The 23187-nt window shown below is 37.5% G+C and overlaps 1 protein-coding gene across 7 annotated transcripts in view; it reads right to left on the minus strand.

The window, feature by feature from the left end:
• The window catches only part of LOC121314919 (oxidation resistance protein 1-like), a 143841-nt gene that overhangs the window by 26091 nt on the left and 94563 nt on the right, over nt 1-23187 (minus strand). For all 7 annotated transcript variants that reach the window (XM_041248669.1, XM_041248666.1, XM_041248671.1 and 4 more), the window contains 5 exons: nt 19246-19353; nt 16531-16644; nt 7233-7385; nt 6450-6634; nt 1912-2678 (listed from right to left, as the gene is read on the minus strand). In XM_041248669.1, coding sequence (XP_041104603.1) covers nt 1912-2678; nt 6450-6634; nt 7233-7385; nt 16531-16644; nt 19246-19353 — 1327 coding nt within the window. The remainder of the gene's footprint in view (nt 1-1911; nt 2679-6449; nt 6635-7232; nt 7386-16530; nt 16645-19245; nt 19354-23187) is intronic.

The following is a 23187-nucleotide window of genomic DNA, read 5'->3' on the forward strand; positions in this document are numbered from 1 at the left end:
GGGGCAGGGGGAGGTGGTCCCTTTGTGTGTACCTTTATTTTACAGTAAGACGTTACAATATGTAACACATTAAAGTAGAAAAATATCCCAGGAGTAAAGCATACGTTGTGTAGGCCTTACTTCACCCCAGTGAATTAACTACAAAACAAAAGGATGCCAAATAGCAGTTCACGTTAAACTTTGCTTTGTTTATTCCTGAAAAAAATAGTACATGAAGTTGATACTGCATTTCATTTATTTATTTATTTATTTTTCATTCCTTGTCATTGCCATTTCTTCGCAGTAAACAGTGGCCATAGGCAGGTTTTCTAAAGTAATAACATGAGGTTTACTTGTGTCTTTGTAGCTGTACAAGCAAAGGAAAACTGAAATTTAACTTTAAACACTTCAAATAAAACGAACGTGCAAATAGTATTGTAAAATAAAGGTGAAAAAAAAATCACTGTGTTGGTTCTCATTTACTACATTCCACATAAAAGTCACAACAAAAAATATATAAAATCTACATACAAATCAATTCACAACATTTCCAACAGTTCCAGCAAGTTGGTCACGGTTTAAGTGAGGCATTTCAGAATGACGTGCTTGTCTTTTTTCTGTCGCATGAAGCAGCACAACGTGTTTTTGACCCAGACGGCTTTCCATAGAGATCACTATGTGTACGCACACAATCTGGTTCGTTTACTTTTTGTAAAATATGGCTCCACAGAAGCTCTGCTAGCAATGTGAAACTTTGAACATGTATGGACACTAAAAGCTCAAAAAGGTCTCAAGATGTACTCTGCTGTTCTACTAATGTCCTGTGTAGTTTATAAAGACTTGTTTTATAACTGAAATATGGAACACCTACCAGAATACCCAAATATAATCAGTGGCACTGGAACCATTTTTAAAGTGGGGGTAGTGAAAGCCATTGAACAAAACTGTAACCCCTGTATATGATGGAAGTCATGCAAAGCCAGGGGGCGCTACCGCACCCCTAGTTCCAGCGCCCCTGAATATAATGCTACACCACATGAGAAATCCAACATGATCTTGGTGGTCGCAAGACTGAAGTATGAGTAGTTTTAAAATCTAAAAGGACTTTCTTGAAACTTGCTTTAAAACGGCAACATACATTTCAAGCAGACTAAAATATCCCAGCCAAAAGGCCAAAATATGACCTAAAAACACAAAGCATTAATATCTTCTGCAGCAGTCATTGCCTGTAGATCAGAACCCCTAACTGTCAATCAGAAGTGTAGATCAGAACCCCAAACTGTCGATCAGAAGTGTAGATCAGAACCCCTAACTGTCAATCAGAAGTGTAGATCAGAACCCCTAACTGCCGTGGTCAATTATCTAGCACTAATGCTTAAGTAACAATGGGTTTGAGGGGAATGTTTGTGATTCCAAAAGGCCTGAAATTAATAGATGAATTAATTAAAATACTTAACTTTAATAAAAATGATTGTGGCCATATAATATCTTGAAAAAGTTTAGCTTAAAAACGGTTTATAAGATGTGTGGGGCTCAAAAACTGAAAGTTTTAACAGCATCATTATTTCTAGATTCCGCAACAGTAATTTAGAATAAGCTTGATTTAAAGTTTCATGCACACAACTCCATTGTATGTTTGGGGCCTGTTTACAATGCTTTAAAATAAGTTTTTTTTTTTTTTTTTTTTTTTTTTTTTTTTTTTATGAAATTGAAAACTTTTAAAACAACATTATGATGTATCTTAATGAACCTGTGTTTAATTTGCAGTACTATAAAAACATGACCTAGTTTCATAGTTCCTGATTAGCAATAGACTACCGTAGCAGTTTGCGATCCTACATTTGTGCTAATTGGGATCAGCTGTAAAAAAACACATTTAAAAAGCATTATAAAGTCAATTTATTTATTTTCTTTTAAAAAGAAGGGGGATACCTTCTCCTGGTCCTTGTGCTTCTACGGCTTCCCCTGGCCTATGCTTGACTTCTATGTGAGTCTGCTGTACATTATCCCTTTGCTCCTTGGTTTGTTGCATAGTGTGACTCTTCCAGAGTTTTCTGAGCTCCTCCACCTCAGTCTCAGTATCCCGCGTGCGCTCGCTGATAAACTTGCCCTTTTCTGCCTCCTCTTTGTTCTTAGAACACTGAGAGTCTGACACTTTGCATTGTGTTGCTGCATCCTCCTCACAGGCGGAATCTTGCTCTTTGCTAGTCGATGTGCCTGTTTCATGCCCCATACCGTGCCTTTTTGATCCTGCTGGAGATCGGTCTACAGTTTGGCTCTGGGACAGGTTTTCCTCCTGTTTCAATTCCAGTTCTGTTTTTTCCACTTCTGTTGTGTGACTCAGAAAACCACTGTCATTGGCAGATACTTCTTCAGCAGTTGATTTTGTAGAATCTCCTGCCTCATATGCGAGGCAGCATTCTGCGTCCATCTGGTTTATGGTTTGTATGGATTCTGAAGAGGCTCCAGATGATTTGTCTTGCCGGAGCTCGTCAGAAGAAACAAGCTCCTCTCGAATAGGCGAGAGTTCCGACTCTGTAAAGACATCTTCAGACAAAGACTCCTCTGTGCTTCTCGGTGCAGTACTGGTGCTGTCATTGGCTTTCTCCTGAAGCTTTAGCTCCATTTCATCAGTGTTGCTCCGTGCTATTCTTTTTACATGACATGGGTCTCTTCCAGAAATTAAATATTCTAAATCTCTGTAAAAAAAAGAAAAAGATACACAAGAAGAGGTTACTGTGTGTTATAATTATCCTGAAACACAAGCTATTAGCATGCTCAAAACCGTTGCTGTTAAGTTTATAAGGCTTTTAGGGTGAGGACGTCAGCATGACATAAAAACACTAAACCTCATTAAAGTACATATTACAACAGCTCACACATAGAGAACAACATTCCTCTGTCCCATGAACCAACAAAAAAGGTTATTAGAAGGAAGAGCTGCTTGGGACATTTGGAGGGTACTGGAGATTGGATAATGCAGGCAGATGTTGACCAGCGCCTTACTTTCCCACCCAAGACTGCGACAACTACCGTTCAACTTGATATTCTCCTGTGGTCAGTCAGCACGTCGTGTTCTCCGGGTAGAGAGGATTCAGTGGATGAGGCACACGTGAGGAAGAAACTCTTATGATGAGTTAACTATTGAGGAGGAACAGCAGGTGTGCAAAGTCCGGGTTTATCCAGTAGACGGGTTGTCTGGGAACTATTGTACATTCCCTGACCCGGCTTTTCAACGATACTGGATTCAGCGGACAGGAATTACCACGTATACTGAAGGCTATCCGAGGAGGCAGAAAGAAGTAGCAACTGGCTCTGGTTGAGGAGGAAAGAGGCCAATTGAGGACCTCAAAAGAGGTGACAGGTGAAGTTAACATCAATGAAAAGAACTGGATGTATAATAAATGAAAAGTAGACGGTCTAAGCTTTCTGCCAGTGTAGGCTTTTGTACGGACGACATAGAGATGTTCATAAAAAAAAAAAAAAAAAAAACGCATTTCCTTCCTTTAACCAGATTACAAAACCTAAACCAATCAGGGTCGACAAAAGACACTAAAAAAAAAAAAAAAGAATTTTATGCCATCTTACACCACATGAAGTGTATTAAAAATTGTAGGCTTGTCTATTGCATATACTGTCAACACACACTCACACACACACACACACACACACACACACACACACTGCCTTGCATAAGTATTCAACCCCCACACATTAATATTTGGTAGAGCCACTTCTCTCCTATTACTGAATTACAAATGGTACATTGAAATTTCGTTCTGTTCGATATTTTATTTTAAAACACTTAAACTCAAAATCAATTATTGTAAGGTGGCATTGGTTTTATGTTGGGAAATATTTTTAAGAAAAATAAAAAACTGAAATATCTTGCTTGCATAAGTATTCAACCCCCACACATTAATATTTGGTAGAGCCACCTTTCACTGCAATAACAGCTTTAAAGTCTTTTGGGATAAGTATGTACCAGCTTTGCACACAGCGTCGGAGTGATTTTGGCCCATTCTTCTTGGCAGATTTGCTCCAGGTTGTTCAGGTTGGTTGGACAACGCTTGTGGACCGCAATTTTCAAACAGTGCCACAGATTCTCAATGGGATTGAGATCAGGACTTTGACTGGGCCACTGCAGGACATTCACCTTTTTGTTCTTGAGCCACTCCAATGTTGCTTTGGCCTTGTGCTTGAGATCACTGTCCTGCTGAAAGGTGAATTTCCTCCTAAGCTTCAGTTTTTTAGTGAACCGAAACAGATTCTCTTGCCGTATTTTCCTGTATTTTGCTCCATCCATTCTTCCTTCAATTGTAACAAGATGCCCAGTCCCTGCTGATGAGAGGCATCCCCACAGCATGATGCTGCCACTACCATACTTCACTGTAGGGATGGTGTGTCTTGAGGCATGGGCAGTGTTATGTTTGCGCCACACATAGCGCTTTGAGTTTTGGCCAAAAAGCTCTATCTTGGTCTCATCTGACCAAAAAACCCTTTCCCACATCGCAGCTGGGTCACTCTCATGCTTTCAGGCAAACTCCAGACGTGCTTTCAGATGGTACTTTTTGAGTAACAGCTTCTTTCTTGCCACCCTCCCATACAGACCAGTGTTATGCAGAGCTCTTGATACAGTTGACTCTGTAGCTCCTTCAAAGTGAATGTTGGCCTCTCTGTGGCTTCTCTCACAAGTCGTCTTCTTGTTTGAGTTTTGAGGGACAGCCTTTTCTTGGCAGTGCCTGGGTGGTGTGATGCAGCTTCCACTTCCTGATTATTGATCCAATTTTGCTCACTGGGATATCCAAACACTTGGATATTCTTTTGTACCCTTTCCCTAATCTATGCATTTGTATTACTTTATCTCTAACTTCTGTAGAATGCTCTTTGGTCTTCATTTTCCTTCAGATTCACAGCCTTACCAATGATCCTTCAACAGTGAGGTTTTTATCCAGAAAATGTGACAGCAACTTTAATGGTTCACAGGTGGAGGCCAATGGTAAGGTAACTGTGTCCTCGTTAGAGCAATTTCTTTCATCGGTGCAAACTGGGAGCTTCCACAGCGCAGGGGTTGAATACTTATGCAAGCAAGATATTTCAGTTTTTTATTTTTCTTAAAAATATTTCCCAACATAAAACCAATGTCGCCTTACAATAATTGATTCTGAGTTTCAGTGTTTAAAAATAAAATATCAAACAGAACGAAATTTCAGTGTACCATTTGTAATTCAGTAATATGAGAGAATTGGTCAGCGGTCTGATTACTTTTGCAAGGCACTGTGTGTGTGTGTGTGTGTGTGTGTGTGTGTGTGTGTGTGTGTGTGTGTGTGTGTGTGTGTGTGTGTGTGTGTGTGTGTGTGTGTGTGTGTGTGTGTGTGTGTGTGTGTGTGTGTGTGTGTGTGTGTGTGTGTGTGTGTGTGTGTGTGTGTGTGTGTGTGTGTGTATAAAAACAGACTGTTTTAAAAACAGTCTGTTGATTGCTTTGAGTTTCCTCTGCATTCTCGAGAAGTCCCGCGATCACATTAACTGGATTTGCACAGGGTCTGTGCCCCCAAATTCTACTGCACAGTTCAGTGCTGCATCTGTTTAGTAGTTGTCACTCCTAGAATTGTAAAGTTAACAATTCCTTAACTTCTTCCAGTCTCCAATTGCTACCTCTTTCTTGATCAGACATTGTATTAAAAAAAAAATAAAAAATGAAAGCGTGTAACACCGACGACAGAAATACCCAACACGTCTGGTATACAGTCATGTGGGATGTTGAATTTCAATCCACGCCCACTACAGCGCATCAGTGCCGGAACAGCCTTTCACACAGGAGTTATAATGCTTCAGTGCTGTCTCTGAACCACCTTGCAAGGTAGTTCAGAGGCGGCGTAAAACATGACGGTTCTGCTCTGCATAGGCAATTCACACAGGCCAAAATGCTGCATCAGTGCCGGTTCTGAGCCGTCACAACTTGTCTGTATGAAAGGGGTATAATATGGCCACCTGGTAGAAAATGTAGCTGAATTTGGTATATAACTAAATTGTACATGATTAAAACTAACTCATAACAGATAAGTTTAAGTTAAGCAAAATAATTAAGTTTGGTAAATAATAATAATCTATTTTGGATTTTGTTTGTTGAAATCAAATATTATGTTTGACCACCCTAATTTGTAGGAGAAAAACAAGAACGTCAGTTACATACACACCCCTTACAAAAAAAATGCAGTATATCCCCTTTCTTAATAACCTGTATGAAAGAATGCCCTTTCCAAGTTTATATCCGAATTTGATAAGGGGTTCTTTCTAAAAAATGCAAGATTGGCATGAGAACATATATGCCTCTTGCCAGGGTTATGCATATCAGCTGGGGATTGCTTGAGAAAAAGTAGAAATGTTTAACTGCAAATAAACATACCACCTAAGACCCCATACGTCCCAGTAGCTGTTGGAGGTTATAGTAGTAGAAAAGAGAGTCTTACGGAGGCAATGATTCTTTGATTTTGCTGTCCACTATGTCCTTGTACATGGTAGCTGTCATGACTTCCTCAATGGGACACATGATGCCATACTCCTCACAGCCGTGTTCCTGGACCAGGGGATCAGTCTTATGTGGATCAAACATGATGTTGTTGGGAGTCACCAGAAGCACCCCACTGACTGCCCCCTTAAATAAAACCACAACCAAAATGTTACAACCATCAACAATATATTGATACAATGTCTATTATGCAGGCTAGCTCATCACTGAGACAATCTGAAAAGCTCAGACATTCAGTCTGAGTATTACATATTTTACAACAGTGGAATTGACTGGAATTGTTATCCTACATTATATTCTCAATACACAATTCAGCACATGCTGTGATAAACCTTGGGGAGTAGCAGTTAGGGCTTTGGACTCGTGATATAATGTGATATCTTTTAACAATTGTAAGTCCCCCTGGAGAAGGGCATCTGCTAAGAAATTAGTATTATTATTATTATTATTATTATTATTATTATTATTATTATTATTATTATAATAATAATAAACAAACAAACAAACAAACAAACCTGACTGTCATTTTGATGAAATTACAGACCTAAAAAAAAAACTGTATCCCAACACACTGTGCTGGTACTTTTATTTCATATTATTTTAGGCTTCTTCTAATGTCTTTCTTTTAAATATTAATAAAATCAAAAGTCACAATGGCTGTATTGTACTGAAATACTTCAATGATTAGCCTTTCTAATATACTGGTGGAATCAATGGGAAATACCTTGCCATCTGTGATGTATTTACAGTTGATTTTCAGGAACTTCTCTGTAAGTGCCTCCTCCTCCTCGGAGGTGGATGACACCACTCTAGCAGGACGGGTGCAGACGTGTGCCGGAAAAGACGTGGCTTCCTTTCGAGGGACGCCATCAGAATCCTTGACACAAAGACAGGAGGAAGATGTATTATTGGTATGAATAAAAGAAAAGGGCATACGAAAACCAAATTAAATACATTTTATTGAAAAGTTGACTTCGTCTTCCCAGCGACAGCGAGTGGAAGCGACAGCGAGTGGGAGAAGTACAGGCGTGGAAAAGTACAGAGCAGTTTCGAAGCAGAAAGGAGAAATTGCATCTTGAATTGCTTTAATCAGAAAACAGAGGACATTGGGGAAACACAGCCGCGTGTGTTTTTCTGATAACAAACAAGCTGAAACTCGGAGCAGCTGATTCAAATTCAGCGCCGTTTTGAGACACGGGCGAGGGGAGGAGCCGACAGCACAGCAGAACAACGCAGTTAAACGAGGCAGTCTTCCCAGCGACAGCGAGTGGAAGCGACAGCGAGTGGGAGAAGTACAGGCGTGGAAAAGTACAGAGCAGTTTCGAAGCAGTTTGAAAGCAGGTTGACGGCTGCAGAAGAAACTAAACTTCAAAAAAAAAAACCTCAACATGGTCTTCAAGCCAGTAATCTGTGACACCTGCTTGATGTGGGAAATCCGAGAAAACCCAGCGGAGCTAAACCAAGTGTGCGTAAAGTGCCGCGCGATCCAGGATTTGCATAAACTAGTAAGTATGCTAGAAATGGAGCTGGAAGAAGTGAGACAGCAACAAGATCTTGAGGAACTGGCACACCCACAATTCATGGAAGTCTGCATCACCCCTAACAGACTGAAAGCCACCAGGGAGATAGAAGGTCAGAACAGCTGGGTTCAGGTAGGCAGAAGCAGGGAAAAAAAGAAACTTCGTCAAACACAACCACCAGAAATCAAAACAACCAACAGATTTGAGTCACTTCAGAATTTTGATGAGCAGAACCAACAACAAGAGAATGAAAGGAACAACATCCAGGACCCTATTGACAGTGGTGACCAGACAGCAAAAAGAAGGGAGGTCATGATTGTTGGGGACTCCATATTGAGAAACACAGCAAGTTCAATTCGCAGTTTGGACCCCCTTACTACAACAGTGTGCTGCCTTCCGGGAGCCTCGGTCAAGCACATCACTGAAAACGTGGACAGGCTCCTAGAACGAACAGGAGACGACCCGGTAGTAGTCGTCCACATCGGTACAAACAACATTGGAAGAGACAGACCAAAATCCCTGCAAAACAAATTCAGAGAGCTAGGAAGGAAATTAAAAGACAAAACCAAAACTGTGGTATTTTCTGGTATACTACCCGCACCTTGCAAAGGACCATATGGACAGCTGGAAATAATAAATCAAAACCAATGGTTGAAGACGTGGTGCACACGGGAAGGCTTCACCTATCTTGATCATTGGACCACTTTCTACAACGAGGACTATCTGTATAGACGGGATGGACTGCATTTAAATAACAAGGGAACTAGTCTACTTGGAGAAAAGATCCTCGAGCAGGTTCGGAAGCATTTAAACTAGAAAGGAAGGGGGGAGAAATCAACAAAAAAACAGAAGGGAGACCGCATCAAAACAAGAACAACAACTCAGGTAAGACAACCATTAAATGTATTTATCTAAATGCTAGAAGTATCAGAAACAAAATTCTAGAACTTGAAGCTACTGCACTAACAGGTAACTATGATGTGATAGGTGTTACAGAAACGTTGGTTATCTGAGAGTGATGGGGACGAATATAATATTTGTGGGTATACACTGTATAGGAAAGACAGGCAGGACAGAAGAGGAGGAGGGGTAGCGCTATACATAAGAAACAGTCTTGAAGCCCAGGTGTTAAACCTGGACAAAGAAAATAAAACCGAATCAATATGGGTCAGAATAACAGACAAAAATTCAAAAGGCATAATAATAGGAGCATGCTATAGACCGCCAGATTCAGACGGTGAGCAAAATAATCTGTTATACAATGACATTAGAAATGTGTGTAGCAAAGGAGAAGCCATACTAATGGGGGATTTCAACTTCCCCCAAATAAAATGGGAAAACCCGGTGGGTAGCGCGAAGGATGAAATAGAAATGGTGGAAATGACAAATGACTGCTTCCTAACACAATTTGTGAAGGCACCCACTAGAGGGGAGGCATGCCTTGATTTAGTCTTTTCAAATAACGAAGATAGAATAACTAAAACAGAGGTCAGAGAACCACTGGCAAACTCAGACCACAACATGGTCTCATTTGAAGTGTTTTTTAAATCCTCAAAAGTAAAGACTAAAGCTAAGGTTTACAATTTTAGAAAAGCAAACTATGAAGGTATGAAACAGAGACTAACAGAAGTAGATTGGAGTAAAATAGAGAAAACACCCACAGAAGAAGGATGGTTGTTCTTCAAAAACGTAGTACTAGAGGCGCAAAACAATTATATCCCTAAAGTAGACAAATCTAAATGTAAAACTAAATTGCCAAAATGGTTTAATAGATCAATTAAAAAAAATATTCAGCGAAAAAAGGCACTTTACAGAGCATTAAAAAAGGACCAAAAAGAAAGTACACAGAAAGAGTACACAGAACTGCAAATGCAAGTCAAAAAGGAAGTTAGAAAGGCCAAGAGAGAAATAGAAATGAACATTGCTAAGGGAGCTAAAACCAATTCCAAAATGTTTTTCCAATATTACAACAGCAAGAGAACATTCAAAGAGGAGATTAAATGTTTAAGAGATACAAATGGCAAAATCGTAGAGGAAGAAAAAAAAATAGCAAATATGTTAAATGATTACTTTTCACAAGTTTTTACAAAGGAAGATACTGACAACATGCCCCACATGTCATCCAGTTCCTATCCAGTTTTAAATAACTTTAGCATAACTGAGGCAGAAGTGTTAAAGGGACTAGGAGCTCTTAAAATAAACAAATCCCCTGGGCCGGATGAGATCCTCCCAGTAGTACTCAAAGAAATGAAAGAAGTAATTTACAAACCGCTAACCAAGATCATGCAGCAGTCTCTTGACACAGGGGTGGTACCGACAGACTGGAAAATTGCAAACGTAATACCGATCCACAAAAAGGGAAACAAAACTGATCCAGGTAACTACAGACCAGTAAGCCTGACTTCTATTATATGCAAACTTATGGAAACTATAATAAGAGCCAAAATGGAAAATTACCTATATGGTAACAGGGTACTGGGAGACAGTCAACATGGTTTTAGGAAAGGGAGATCATAAGAACATAAGAACATAAGAACATAAGAAAGTTTACAAACGAGAGGAGGCCATTCGGCCCATCTTGCTCGTTTGGTTGTTAGTAGCTTATTGATCCCAAAATCTCATCAAGCAGCTTCTTGAAGGATCCCAGGGTGTCAGCTTCAACAACATTACTGGGGAGTTGATTCCAGACCCTCACAATTCTCTGTGTAAAAAAGTGTCGCCTATTTTCTGTTCTGAATGCCCCTTTTTCTAAACTCCATTTGTGACCCCTGGTCCTTGTTTCTTTTTTCAGGCTGAAAAAGTCCCTTGCGTCGACACTGTCAATACCTTTTAGAATTTTGAATGCTTGAATTAGGTCGCCACGTAGTCTTCTTTGTTCAAGACTGAACAGATTCAATTCTTTTAGCCTGTCTGCATATGACATGCCTTTTAAGCCCGGAATAATTCTGGTCGCTCTTCTTTGCACTCTTTCTAGAGCAGCAATATCTTTTTTATAGCGAGGTGACCAGAACTGCACACAATATTCAAGATGAGGTCTTACAAGTGCATTGTACAGTTTTAACATTACTTCCCTTGATTTAAATTCAACACTTTTCACAATGTATCCGAGTATCTTGTTAGCCTTTTTTATAGCTTCCCCACATTGTCTAGATGAAGACATTTCTGAGTCAACAAAAACTCCTAGGTCTTTTTCATAGATTCCTTCTCCAATTTCAATATCTCCCATATGATATTTATAATGTACATTTTTATTTCCTGCGTGCAGTACCTTACACTTTTCTCTATTAAATGTCATTTGCCATGTGTCTGCCCAGTTCTGAATCTTGTCTAGATCATTTTGAATGACCTTTGCTGCTGCAACAGTGTTTGCCACTCCTCCTACTTTTGTGTCGTCTGCAAATTTAACAAGTTTGCTTACTATACCAGAATCTAAATCATTAATGTAGATTAGGAATAGCAGAGGACCTAATACTGATCCCTGTGGTACACCGCTGGTTACCACACTCCATTCTGAGGTTTTTCCTCTAATCAGTACTTTCTGTTTTCTACATGTTAACCACTCCCTAATCCATGTACATGTGTTTCCTTGAATCCCAACTGCGTTCAGTTTGAGAATTAATCTTTTGTGCGGGACTTTGTCAAAAGCTTTCTGGAAATCTAAATAAACCATGTCATATGCTTTGCAATTATCCATTATCGATGTTGCATCCTCAAAAAAATCAAGCAAGTTAGTTAGACACGATCTCCCTTTCCTAAAACCATGTTGACTGTCTCCCAGTACCCTGTTACCATATAGGTAATTTTCCATTTTGGATCTTATTATAGTTTCCATAAGTTTGCATATAATAGAAGTCAGGCTTACTGGTCTGTAGTTACCTGGTTCAGTTTTGTTTCCCTTTTTGTGGATCGGTATTACGTTTGCAAGATCGTGCCTAACTAACTTGCTTGATTTTTTTGAGGATGCAACATCGATAATGGATAATTGCAAAGCATATGACATGGTTTATTTAGATTTCCAGAAAGCTTTTGACAAAGTCCCGCACAAAAGATTAATTCTCAAACTGAACGCAGTTGGGATTCAAGGAAACACATGTACATGGATTAGGGAGTGGTTAACATGTAGAAAACAGAAAGTACTGATTAGAGGAAAAACCTCAGAATGGAGTGTGGTAACCAGCGGTGTACCACAGGGATCAGTATTAGGTCCTCTGCTATTCCTAATCTACATTAATGATTTAGATTCTGGTATAGTAAGCAAACTTGTTAAATTTGCAGACGACACAAAAGTAGGAGGAGTGGCAAACACTGTTGCAGCAGCAAAGGTCATTCAAAATGATCTAGACAAGATTCAGAACTGGGCAGATACATGGCAAATGACATTTAATAGAGAAAAGTGTAAGGTACTGCACGCAGGAAATAAAAATGTACATTATAAATATCATATGGGAGATACTGAAATTGGAGAAGGAATCTATGAAAAAGACCTAGGAGTTTTTGTTGACTCAGAAATGTCTTCATCTAGACAATGTGGGGAAGCTATAAAAAAGGCTAACAAGATGCTCGGATACATTGTGAAAAGTGTTGAATTTAAATCAAGGGAAGTAATGTTAAAACTGTACAATGCACTTGTAAGACCTCATCTTGAATATTGTGTGCAGTTCTGGTCACCTCGCTATAAAAAAAGATATTGCTGCTCTAGAAAGAGTGCAAAGAAGAGCGACCAGAATTATTCCGGGCTTAAAAGGCATGTCATATGCAGACAGGCTAAAAGAATTGAATCTGTTCAGTCTTGAACAAAGAAGACTACGTGGCGACCTAATTCAAGCATTCAAAATTCTAAAAGGTATTGACAATGTCGACCCAAGGGACTTTTTCAGCCTGAAAAAAGAAACAAGGACCAGGGGTCACAAATGGAGTTTAGAAAAAGGGGCATTCAGAACAGAAAATAGGAGACACTTTTTTACACAGAGAATTGTGAGGGTCTGGAATCAACTCCCCAGTAATGTTGTTGAAGCTGACACCCTGGGATCCTTCAAGAAGCTGCTTGATGAGATTTTGGGATCAATAAGCTACTAACAACCAAACGAGCAAGATGGGCCGAATGGCCTCCTCTCGTTTGTAAACTTTCTTATGTTCTTATGTTCTTACTGCGCCCTGTCAGTGAGTAAACTTTTGCAACAGGTGCAATATCTGGAGAGTTCTAGGCCTGCCACTCAAAGGAAGACAAAAATGCAGTGCCAGTACTAACAAATATGGACTTCATTACTGGTTGCTCTGTGATGACTTTCAGAAGATGTCCCCAATATATGTTGTGTGTAAAGAAAAAAAATAAAATAAAATAGTAATAGTATAAAACAGTAAGAGTAGCTTTCTGGTTGCAAATTAGTTGAGCGTGTACTTTAAAGTAGTGTTGAAATGAACAATTTTAACAAAAGTATCAGATTTAGAAATCCTAAAGACTGTACAAAAATTGTATATCTGGAGGCCTGACTAAATAAAATGACTGCATCAACCACAAGAGTTAGAAGCTCTCAGAAACACAAAATTAGTTAACTAAACTTTAGGGCTTCTGTAATAGGTCATAATTAAGGACTACGAGGATGATAAATATTGTGATACAGGTTGTTACCATGATACCTGCACTAAACACAGCAATACATGCTGCAATACTAAAGTACTGTGGCTTCTTGAACTATATTGAAAAGTATAACAGGCAGTGTTACTGTATGTGATGCAGCAGTTTCTTTGTACAGTGGTTAAGACACTCGCTTCTGGTGTGCGGATCAGCAAAAACGTTAAATAAGGTTTATGTTTCTGTTTGTTTTTTACAACGTTATGCCTGTTCTAAATTAGGTGTTGAATGCAGGACTAAACTAACAATCTGCAGTGAAGTTATTTTTGCTCTGCTGAAACATTTAACATATGGACTGGTTTATTTTAGTATGCAACCATATTTAAAAATTACAACCAACACAAATCCCTGTTTAAAAGTCACTTTTCAATACATTTCATGTTTGGTTTGAGTAGACCGTTTAGCACCGGCATCAGAAGGTGTCCTGGGACATTCACATGTTGATCACACAGATGTGTGTGAAAGTAAACAAAGAAAACAATGCAGTCTTCTTAGAAACATACAGTAAGCGGTCAAGTGAAAACTCGACTTGCACATAAATTAATATTCCATTTGAGAACTAAAACTTAGTTGATTTCATACATAAAACACCAATAAAACCAACCACTGCACATTAGAAAACAAGGACAGTAATGCTAAACAGTTTAGATATGGTACAGTAACAACTGCACATTGCCAATTACACAGTGCTTACTGACTGCTACTTAAAGTGTTATACACGTCTTTACATTTTCTAATATCTGTCAAGTCTGCCTTCTTAAAAGTGTTTTTCTTCTTGTATTTTCACGTTCTTGCTCTTTTAAAACCTTTGTTTCAATTTTCTGGTATTGTCCATATCTTTGTTTTGAATGTAGCTTACTCTCCGCTTTACAGTGTAAATACAAAAAACAATATTACATATAATATAAATACGAAATGCATGAACATAACTAATCTAGATTTATTTTTTCTGGTCTAGTGGCCTGTTGCCATGTGTTATAATATGAAATGTATGAACATAACTAATCTCAGGATTTATTTTTTCCAGTGTTGGAGCCTTTTGCCATATAAGAAAATAGTCTGCAGTCCTAAAATTCCAAAAAGGCTAGAGAATGTAGGGGAAAAAAAAAAAAAATAGGAAGCATTGAAGGAGTCAGTTTTAACGTGGTTTCTGTTGTTTTATATTAAATGAGACCCATGCAGGCGATTAAAGTTGCCTCTTCCATCATGCTTGTCAGTAGCTTTTAAATTTAGAACAGCACAACAGGAACTGCAACCACATGGTAATGAGGGGCTTGATGAATAAGCAGCACTACTCATGTACGACAAGTCCATGAGAACAGAAGGCATTCAGAAAATAAATGCCTTGTTTTCTAATATGTAAAAAAAAAAAAAATGCAGCCAAATAAACACAAACATCAGATTCTGACAAATATGGCTTTGTCTTCAGGGAATTACAAGTTAAAGTCTGGCAATAACAACGGTGGAAATTTCTGTACAGGAGTGTCAATACATCAAACTGTAAAATATTATCCTCAAAACTTGCCTTACAGAATTTCAAACAATAATTATAAAAGAGAAAGGGCATGTTTTTTTGCCACAGGGTATTAAATTATATTAAAACTGTGTTTATTTCACAGCAAGACAAGCTATCTTTCCTTAATTTGCCCTGATCTAGAGAACCGAGTATCAATCGCTGACATCAACGATGATTTATAAACAGAGATGTAGCCTACACTGGGAGATTAATGTGTTTCTATGGAAATGAGCAAAGTGAAAACCACAATATGAGTCCAAAAGGATTTTACATCAAAAGGATAAAAGAAAACCCCACTGTCAGATTATTATTGATTGGAACTCAATGGTTGTGTTAAAAAAGGGGCAAACAAGGGAATGATGTTTAGTGATGAACAAGTTTTGAGGTTTTATTAAATTGTAATTAATTACATGGAATTCCTCAGATTTTTCCAGTATCTGCAAAATCTCCACCACAGTTTTCAGGATCTGAGTTAAAAGTAACATCAGTTAACCTTTATATAGTTGTTGTCACCATCTTTTCCACTCTTAAAGACCTTTTGGATCCCACAGGTTTAATCCAAGGTACCCAAGGCATCAGTGATGGCTGCTGACTTCTAGTCAAAAGAGGCTCAACTACAAACATGCTGTTTGATCAATCTACCATGCAAAAAATGATCCATACTTTGTCCATGTGAGCAAATTATCACAGTTACTGAAAAGTAAACAGGGCTAGCGAGATGGACACGAGCTGCAACCCATTTTTTTTCTGGGCATTTAAAACATTGCAACTCAAATTGTGTATGCCAAGTATGGGAAAACATTTAGCTTTACTTTAATGTCATTAATGAGCCATATACTGCCACTGTTCCTACAAGCTCTATATTTAGCTCCCCCACCCCTTCATTTCTATTTAAAATGACTGTTTGCTTGACTAACTCATTGCATATTCAAATTATAACAAAATACCATGATTTGAAACTCACTAAATTGTATTGTACTCTACTTCCCTGTATAAAAGGAACTTTATCATTTGGCATTTTCATGATTTCTCTGTGCAAGCCATATGCTAAGGGAGTAATTGAATTGTTTTATGACTGTCCAGAAACAAAATACCCAGTAACTGACAGGCAAATGGTAGTGCAATGCCAAGTTGACTATACATGAACTGGTCTCCAGCTGGTGATATTTTTCCAACACTTCTCTTTTGAGTCATACATAAAGAATAACGAAGATATTATTTAACTTGTGGCTACAGGTTAATTGCAATAAATGCATACTTTCTATAACTCTTCTGGTTTAGTGTCCCTCTCCATTCTCCTGCATTTTGAATGGAAGGCCTTCTTTTAAGTGTTATTTTTTAATTGGGCCCATACCGTAACTTTTTCTAATTCAGCTTCAGAAGAAGTTGGTGACAAAGGGCTGATGGGACTCAGAGATGGTGAACTCTCAACACTGGAAAAGTATTCTGGATCAGGAACATAAAGAATCTGCAAAAAAAAAAATAGGATTCATTACCTGCAAATAAGTAACATTAGTAAATGCTTTTCATGCTTTTGAATGCAAAAAAAATACTGTAGTAAAACAACAAGATGTGCACAAAATTGTATCTGTAAGATCTAGTCTATGAAGTTTATAAAATCTGAAACTTAAATAGACTATTGTTTGCTTCCTTCTGTTATCTAAATCTTTAAGATACGTTTTTAATAAACGCACGTGTAAAACTTCTGTTTAGGGATGCATCAAATCCAGGGTTCGGCCTGAATACCTACTTTTTGAGCAGGGTTCAGATTCAGCCGATTATAACCGAATCCGAATCCTATATCCGCCCAGCAACACATCTATTTTAATACATCCCTCCAATGAGTGCAGTTCTTATTTAAATAAAAGACACGAATCTGGTATTAAACGTAACTGTTGTACTTAATAACAAGAACGCGTTTGATGAACTCTGTCACAGCTCTCAACTCCCTAAATTACTGGTGGCGCACACACTAAACACGTCACGCAGCTGCTGAATGCGAACCGATTAAAAAAAAAAAAAAAAAAACCCTTGGTGCACAAAATATGTATTTTTTGTAACTTTGCAACTGTCAGATGTGCAAGACGTTTGTGAGGGAGCACCCCCACTGGGGCATGATGTTTACAATGGGTCGTGTTATATTTAACTTAGACTGGGGTAGTGTTTTTATTGTTGCAGTATGTAGCCGTGTTAGTTTAATTCCGTGTGCAGCTTAGCCGCGGTGTTATATCAATAATGGTATATTGCATAATAACAGTAACTAAAGCCCTAAATATTCAACTTCGAGAAAACAAATTAACCGCTTACATGATTGTAGGTACTATTATGCATTGTTAAAAATACGGTGTACACGAGTGCACAGTATAAAAAAAGAAACAAACGACTAAGGTTTTATATGTGATGTTTTATATATGTAACTATTTAAAGATATTTGTTGTAAAATAAAACAGTATTAAACTGTTTAAGTAAGGCTGTTAATGTGGGCGTGGCTAGCTCTTTAAAAGGCTGTCTGTCTGTGTAAGGAGAAAATGGAGATGATTGACCAGTATGTGAATCAATGCTTAATATTACTTAAAAGAAAATAAATGCTAGTACCATAAAAACAAAAGAAGAAAAGCTCTGAGTGTGATTCTGACGTGAGAGGTGGACTTGTGGCTCGGACATGTCACCCCATTACCACGTTGATGAACAAGATGCTTTAGTAAATTAAATTATGTTACTCTAATGTACAAATACAAGTTGATTTATTTGGGAACTGCTGTGTTTCATAAAATATTTTTAAAACTATTTTGTAGCCTATTTGATATGTGTTACACACACGGTGTATTTAAATCAACGCAAGTTTTATTTCGCAGGGAGATTCAGGTCACTCATCACGGTATTTTTTTCCTCATAGCTCAGACAGGGTTGTCAACAGGATCCAGCACCTCGGGACTCTAAGGTAGGTCAGGTTTTTTAACTCGCCTCTCTAAACTGCAATGTATTCGACATGTCAGCAGATTAGTAAATGTATTGTTTAATTGTGGTGGTGATTCTATCCGCAGATATTATTTTTTTTAATACAGTAAACAATATTTATCAAAATAGCACAACATAATTCTTATAGATAACTTTGCACTCACCTGCACTCTTATTTAACCTTGTGACAGCAGATAATATTTGTTTAACATTACTTGCTTTACACAGTCCCGCCCAGTCAGAGACTCAGAAAGCCAATCAGCTGCGGTATAGGTCTGATTGATAGAAACGATCCTAGCAGACATGTGTGTGCTTTTGGTAAAAAGTAAGTAAAACAATCCAATTAATTAAGCGACAGTTCTAACAATTCATACTCACTTTACTGAATACATTGAAGTTTAGAGAGGTGAGTTACAAAACCTGACTTTCCTTAAAGTGTCCCAAGATTTTGGAGCCTATTGGCAACCCTACTCTCAGATCAGGTGACACAGGTTGAAATGTCATTAAAGAAATCAGAAGATTACGGCAAAGATGCAGCTCTCCTTTCTAGTAAAGGTAAAGTAAACAGTTCTCTGCTTTGACGTTTCTGTTGTGGGGGGGAGGGGGCTAGCAGTAAACTGTGCAAGTTTCAAACAGAAATCTTATTTCAAGAATATATTTCCATTTGGTATAAAAAAAAATACTATTAAACTAAAAGGCTCAAAACTATAATTTGTGCGCGTCCCTTGTTAGTAGCTGCCAGTCTGTTTTTCATTCAACAGTTTCCATCAGTTTTCTTGACAGTTATTGAAGATTCAGTTCGGTATTCGACCAAATCTTTTGAGATGTATTTTGGCTGAATCCCAAAAACCTGGATTCGGTGCACCCCTACTTCTTTTATCTTCTTTTTATCTTAAATAAATGCATGTGTAACACACTTCTGTTATCTCATTTTAGTATTCTACTAGAATGCATCAAAAGCAATGAACCATTTACATTAAATGGAAAAAAAATAACCAAAAATAATAATATATGCTGAAAAATCTACTCATATTACTACTGTAGGTAGGTAAACTAAGGCACAGAATATAGAAAACAACATTATTTCTGTGACTTCATCTATTAACTTTACCTGACCAGCAACAACTGCCCTGGAGAAAAGTTTGTTCAGTTGGACTAGCTCATTGGGTGTGGTGTCAAACTTCAGCGCAATGTTGTTCAAGGAGTCCCTGGATTCCACCTACACACACACACACAAAATCAATTTCCAATCCTTAGCTTTGACAGTGAATAGGATATTTTAAAAACGCCATAATGTAAACATAGTAGTTGAGATGACTGGTAGTTACTTAATGTCAAAATTGAACCAAACAAAAAACAAACACAGCTTTCTAAAACCTGATAATGAAGGGTGTAATGAGTAAGTGCCATGATGTTTTTTTTTTTTTTTTTTTTAAATCAAACACAAAGACAATAATAAACACAATATATGAACACAGTAGAAAAAACACTGGTACCAACATGTTGTATAAAACGTTTTAATATAATAGAAATTAAAGAGCCGAAGCCTTGGTTAAACATGGTTAAGACCATAGGCCACAAACAAGAAGCTCTGAACATCATAGACATTGGAGGAAATAATTTAGACTCCATATGTTCCAATACTCATCAGGGAAAAATATATTTTTTATTTTCCTGTAAAAGGGGAGAATGAGAGGACCACTGGACCCCATAATGAAAGCACTGACTTTGAACTAGCCAAGTCAATTAAAAATCCTTGCAAAAGCCTAAACAATTTTCATGGACAAAACAGGCAGAAAAAAACATGACAAATGAATACTCTTAAACAAATGATGTAAGGTTAAGCAACTGTGGTTATTTAATGAAATGGTAATTCAGGCAGCACTCTAATTAAAACAATTATCACGCGTCTATACAGCAGGGTGTTTCAAAACTGCCAGTTATCAAACAATTTCTGCAAGTCAATTAGAAGTCTCAATTCCCCCTGTCTGCTGTAGTCTGTGTATTGATAAGCAACATAATGAGTTTGTCAGCAATAAGGGTTTTTCATTTTTCTTTTTACTTTACGCATTAGAAAAATAAATACATAAAAAATATATACAGTATATATAAGGTATTTTGCAGGAAAAAAAAAAAAACACTGGTTTTCGTTCATTAAACTAATTTAATTCTGATCGGTCATTGTAATTGTGAAACTGTCTGCTAAAGCTGTTCAGAAACATTTTTCTAAAAGTTAAACAATAATTTTGTATGCTCAATTTGTATTTCCTGTAGCTTGTAATCATCAGTTAAAGGATTGATTTAGTGGTACTGCATCAGTACAACGCACTTCTTCCCAGAACATCCCTTGCACATTTATTGGTATTGGAAATGCAGAGGTTAAATATAGGTGGCGTTCAGTTTGATAATCCTCACAGGCTACGTCATACACAGTAATATTCTGGCACTATCACTCACCCAAGTGAGGTAATGACTGGTAATCACCTCCGCGACGGCTCTTATTTCTTCATTAAATCTAGCCGTTAAGCAGCTGCTAAACTGCTCTACCTGTGAACCTCTGTCATCAGGTTTATTACTGGCAGTGATTAACTAGAATGCATCTGAGCTGGACTGCAACCTTTTCCTTTACAACATTTCTGTAAATATACTGCGAATATCTGATATCTGTTATTAGTTCACTTAGTGTTAGTTATATAAAGCTATAATTTTAGATTGGTGACATACTTTCAGGTGACATAATAATGCACAATGCAAATCCCCATAAGCGTTTCATTTCAGCTTCCATATCAATATAATAAAGTACAGCTGAGATTGCTGCCCTGGAAAACACCTTTTCTGCATGGTCAAATATGCAATAACTTGTTATTGAACGTACAGTTGATTCAGCTTGAGGAGATGGAAAGCTCAGCATAGTGAGCATATAGAGCTGTTCACTATTCCAGTGGTATTTACTTTAAGGGATCCAATATATCAGACCTGTTCCTGGTTGGCACGCTTCCAGATCACAAAGACATACAGGCCCTATTTAGCAACTTTCGCAAACCCCTAAGGCAATCATAAAACACTTTTGCGGACAGTTAGCACATCAGTATCAAGAGCACATATGGGCAAACGGACTTTGCCCACCTCTGTGATTTAGCAACCGTGTTTTAGTACCCATCCGGCAAGTCAGCATTAGCGCTGGACATTAGGCTGAACTTTAGGGGCATGTCCTCATTTCCATACAAATGTAGTGATTTAGCAAACCATCAACACTGAGCGTTTCCATTTCAATTGACATGTGGAAACCATGGTCGACTATAAATACTGCTGAAACTACCAGGAAAGCAGGTTAAAAAAAGAAATAAGAAACATGGCGACGTCACCAAATATTTAGAAGTCGTTTGTCTTTTCTGAGCCTGTCTAACACACAATGCATGCAGCAATTTTGCCTCAATACACAAACAGTCACTGACATCTGCCAACTGCTTCAGGCTGTCCTGGAAGGAGACATGCAGAAAGCACACTGTTTGCCTATAGCACTAAGGGTACCCGCTGCACTAACATTTTATGCCACGGGCTCTTTCCAAATTTGGTCATGTTCAAATCACGAAATGGTTATTTTATTTTCGGTCAATGTCAGAAATTGCAGATTGAGTGCAACACACACACACAGTAAAACTTCAAATAATTCCCACCGGGTCTGCTGGCAATTATTGTAAATAAACACCGGGTCTCTGTCATTGCCGTTGAAGCTGAGGATGATGAGGATGAGCTTGAGTGTAATGAACTGCTAATAAGTGACAGCGATGAAAGTGACTCTCAGGATTAATGATAATAATAATAATAATAATAATAATAATAATAATAATAATAATAATAAAGGTAGGCCTACATGTAATGCGTATTTGTTTAATGCAGTTATCATGTTATTAAAAGTTTTTAAGCATGCTGAAAGTAGGTCAGATACAAACCTCTTGGTGCATTAACATGTTTTGTTGTATTAGCAATGTACAAATATGAGATTAAACAATAAATTATTTTTGATGATACTTTTGTTCATTTTTAAAAACATTTTAGAAGTTTGTACTATTATTATTAACAATAACAGATCTAATTCTGTTTTTAAATACACATTTGTACTTCTGCTTGTTGATTTTCCAACATTTTGCATACCATATCCTTGTTAACCAGTGCATATAAAAAGCCTGTATACTTTCGCTTTATACTTGAGGGTGTACAATGCAATGTAATTTTGTTATTCTTTGACAGCTTGTGAAGCTGGTGAACCAGTATAAACGCCAGTCTCCAATACACGCCGTGAGTACTGGCAAATATTGTAAATGAACGGAGGAGGTGTTTAATTGAAGTTTTACAGTATATATTACAGGAAAGTGTGAAATCCAGTTATTGTATTGAACTGGTAGTGTTGCTATACAATCACTGGCCTGTTTCGTGAATGTATGAAATTGAACTCTGTTCTATAAAATCACTAGTGATTATACACATTCACTGTCACGTTAATAAAACTATGAGAAATGTATAAAACCAAACAAATAACACAATTAAAATGAAAATAGATTTATATTAATAAAGGAGCTTCTGTACTGTATTTATGACAACATTAGCACTCATAATTCAGTCCAAACTAATGATATTGTTGTTTAACAAAAAAGTCTTAAGATAGTAGTCAGAACACAGGCAAAGTACAGAAACATACAGACTTGCAGTATCCAATAATGTATTAAACAAAATCAACAAAGATACGTGGAACAACTAATTATAATGTAATGAACAAGAGATTAACGTACAATGTCCATAGAATAGAAATGCAAAGGAAAAGCTAAAATTATAATATAGTTCCAAAGACAGTATGCAATTTAAACTATAAATGCATGTAAAATGTTCATAGAATTTATATGTAAATAATAAAGGCATTTACACATGCGCTACCAGTGATTTTATACAATCCCTAGTGAATGTTTGAGTTCTCAATATTTCACACATGCACTGGCCAATTTTAGCGATTCTATACAATCACTGATTTCACTGTAACACACACACACACACGTAT

This window comes from Polyodon spathula, chromosome 4 (assembly GCF_017654505.1).
Source record: "Polyodon spathula isolate WHYD16114869_AA chromosome 4, ASM1765450v1, whole genome shotgun sequence".
In the NCBI taxonomy this organism is placed as follows: domain Eukaryota; kingdom Metazoa; phylum Chordata; class Actinopteri; order Acipenseriformes; family Polyodontidae; genus Polyodon; species Polyodon spathula.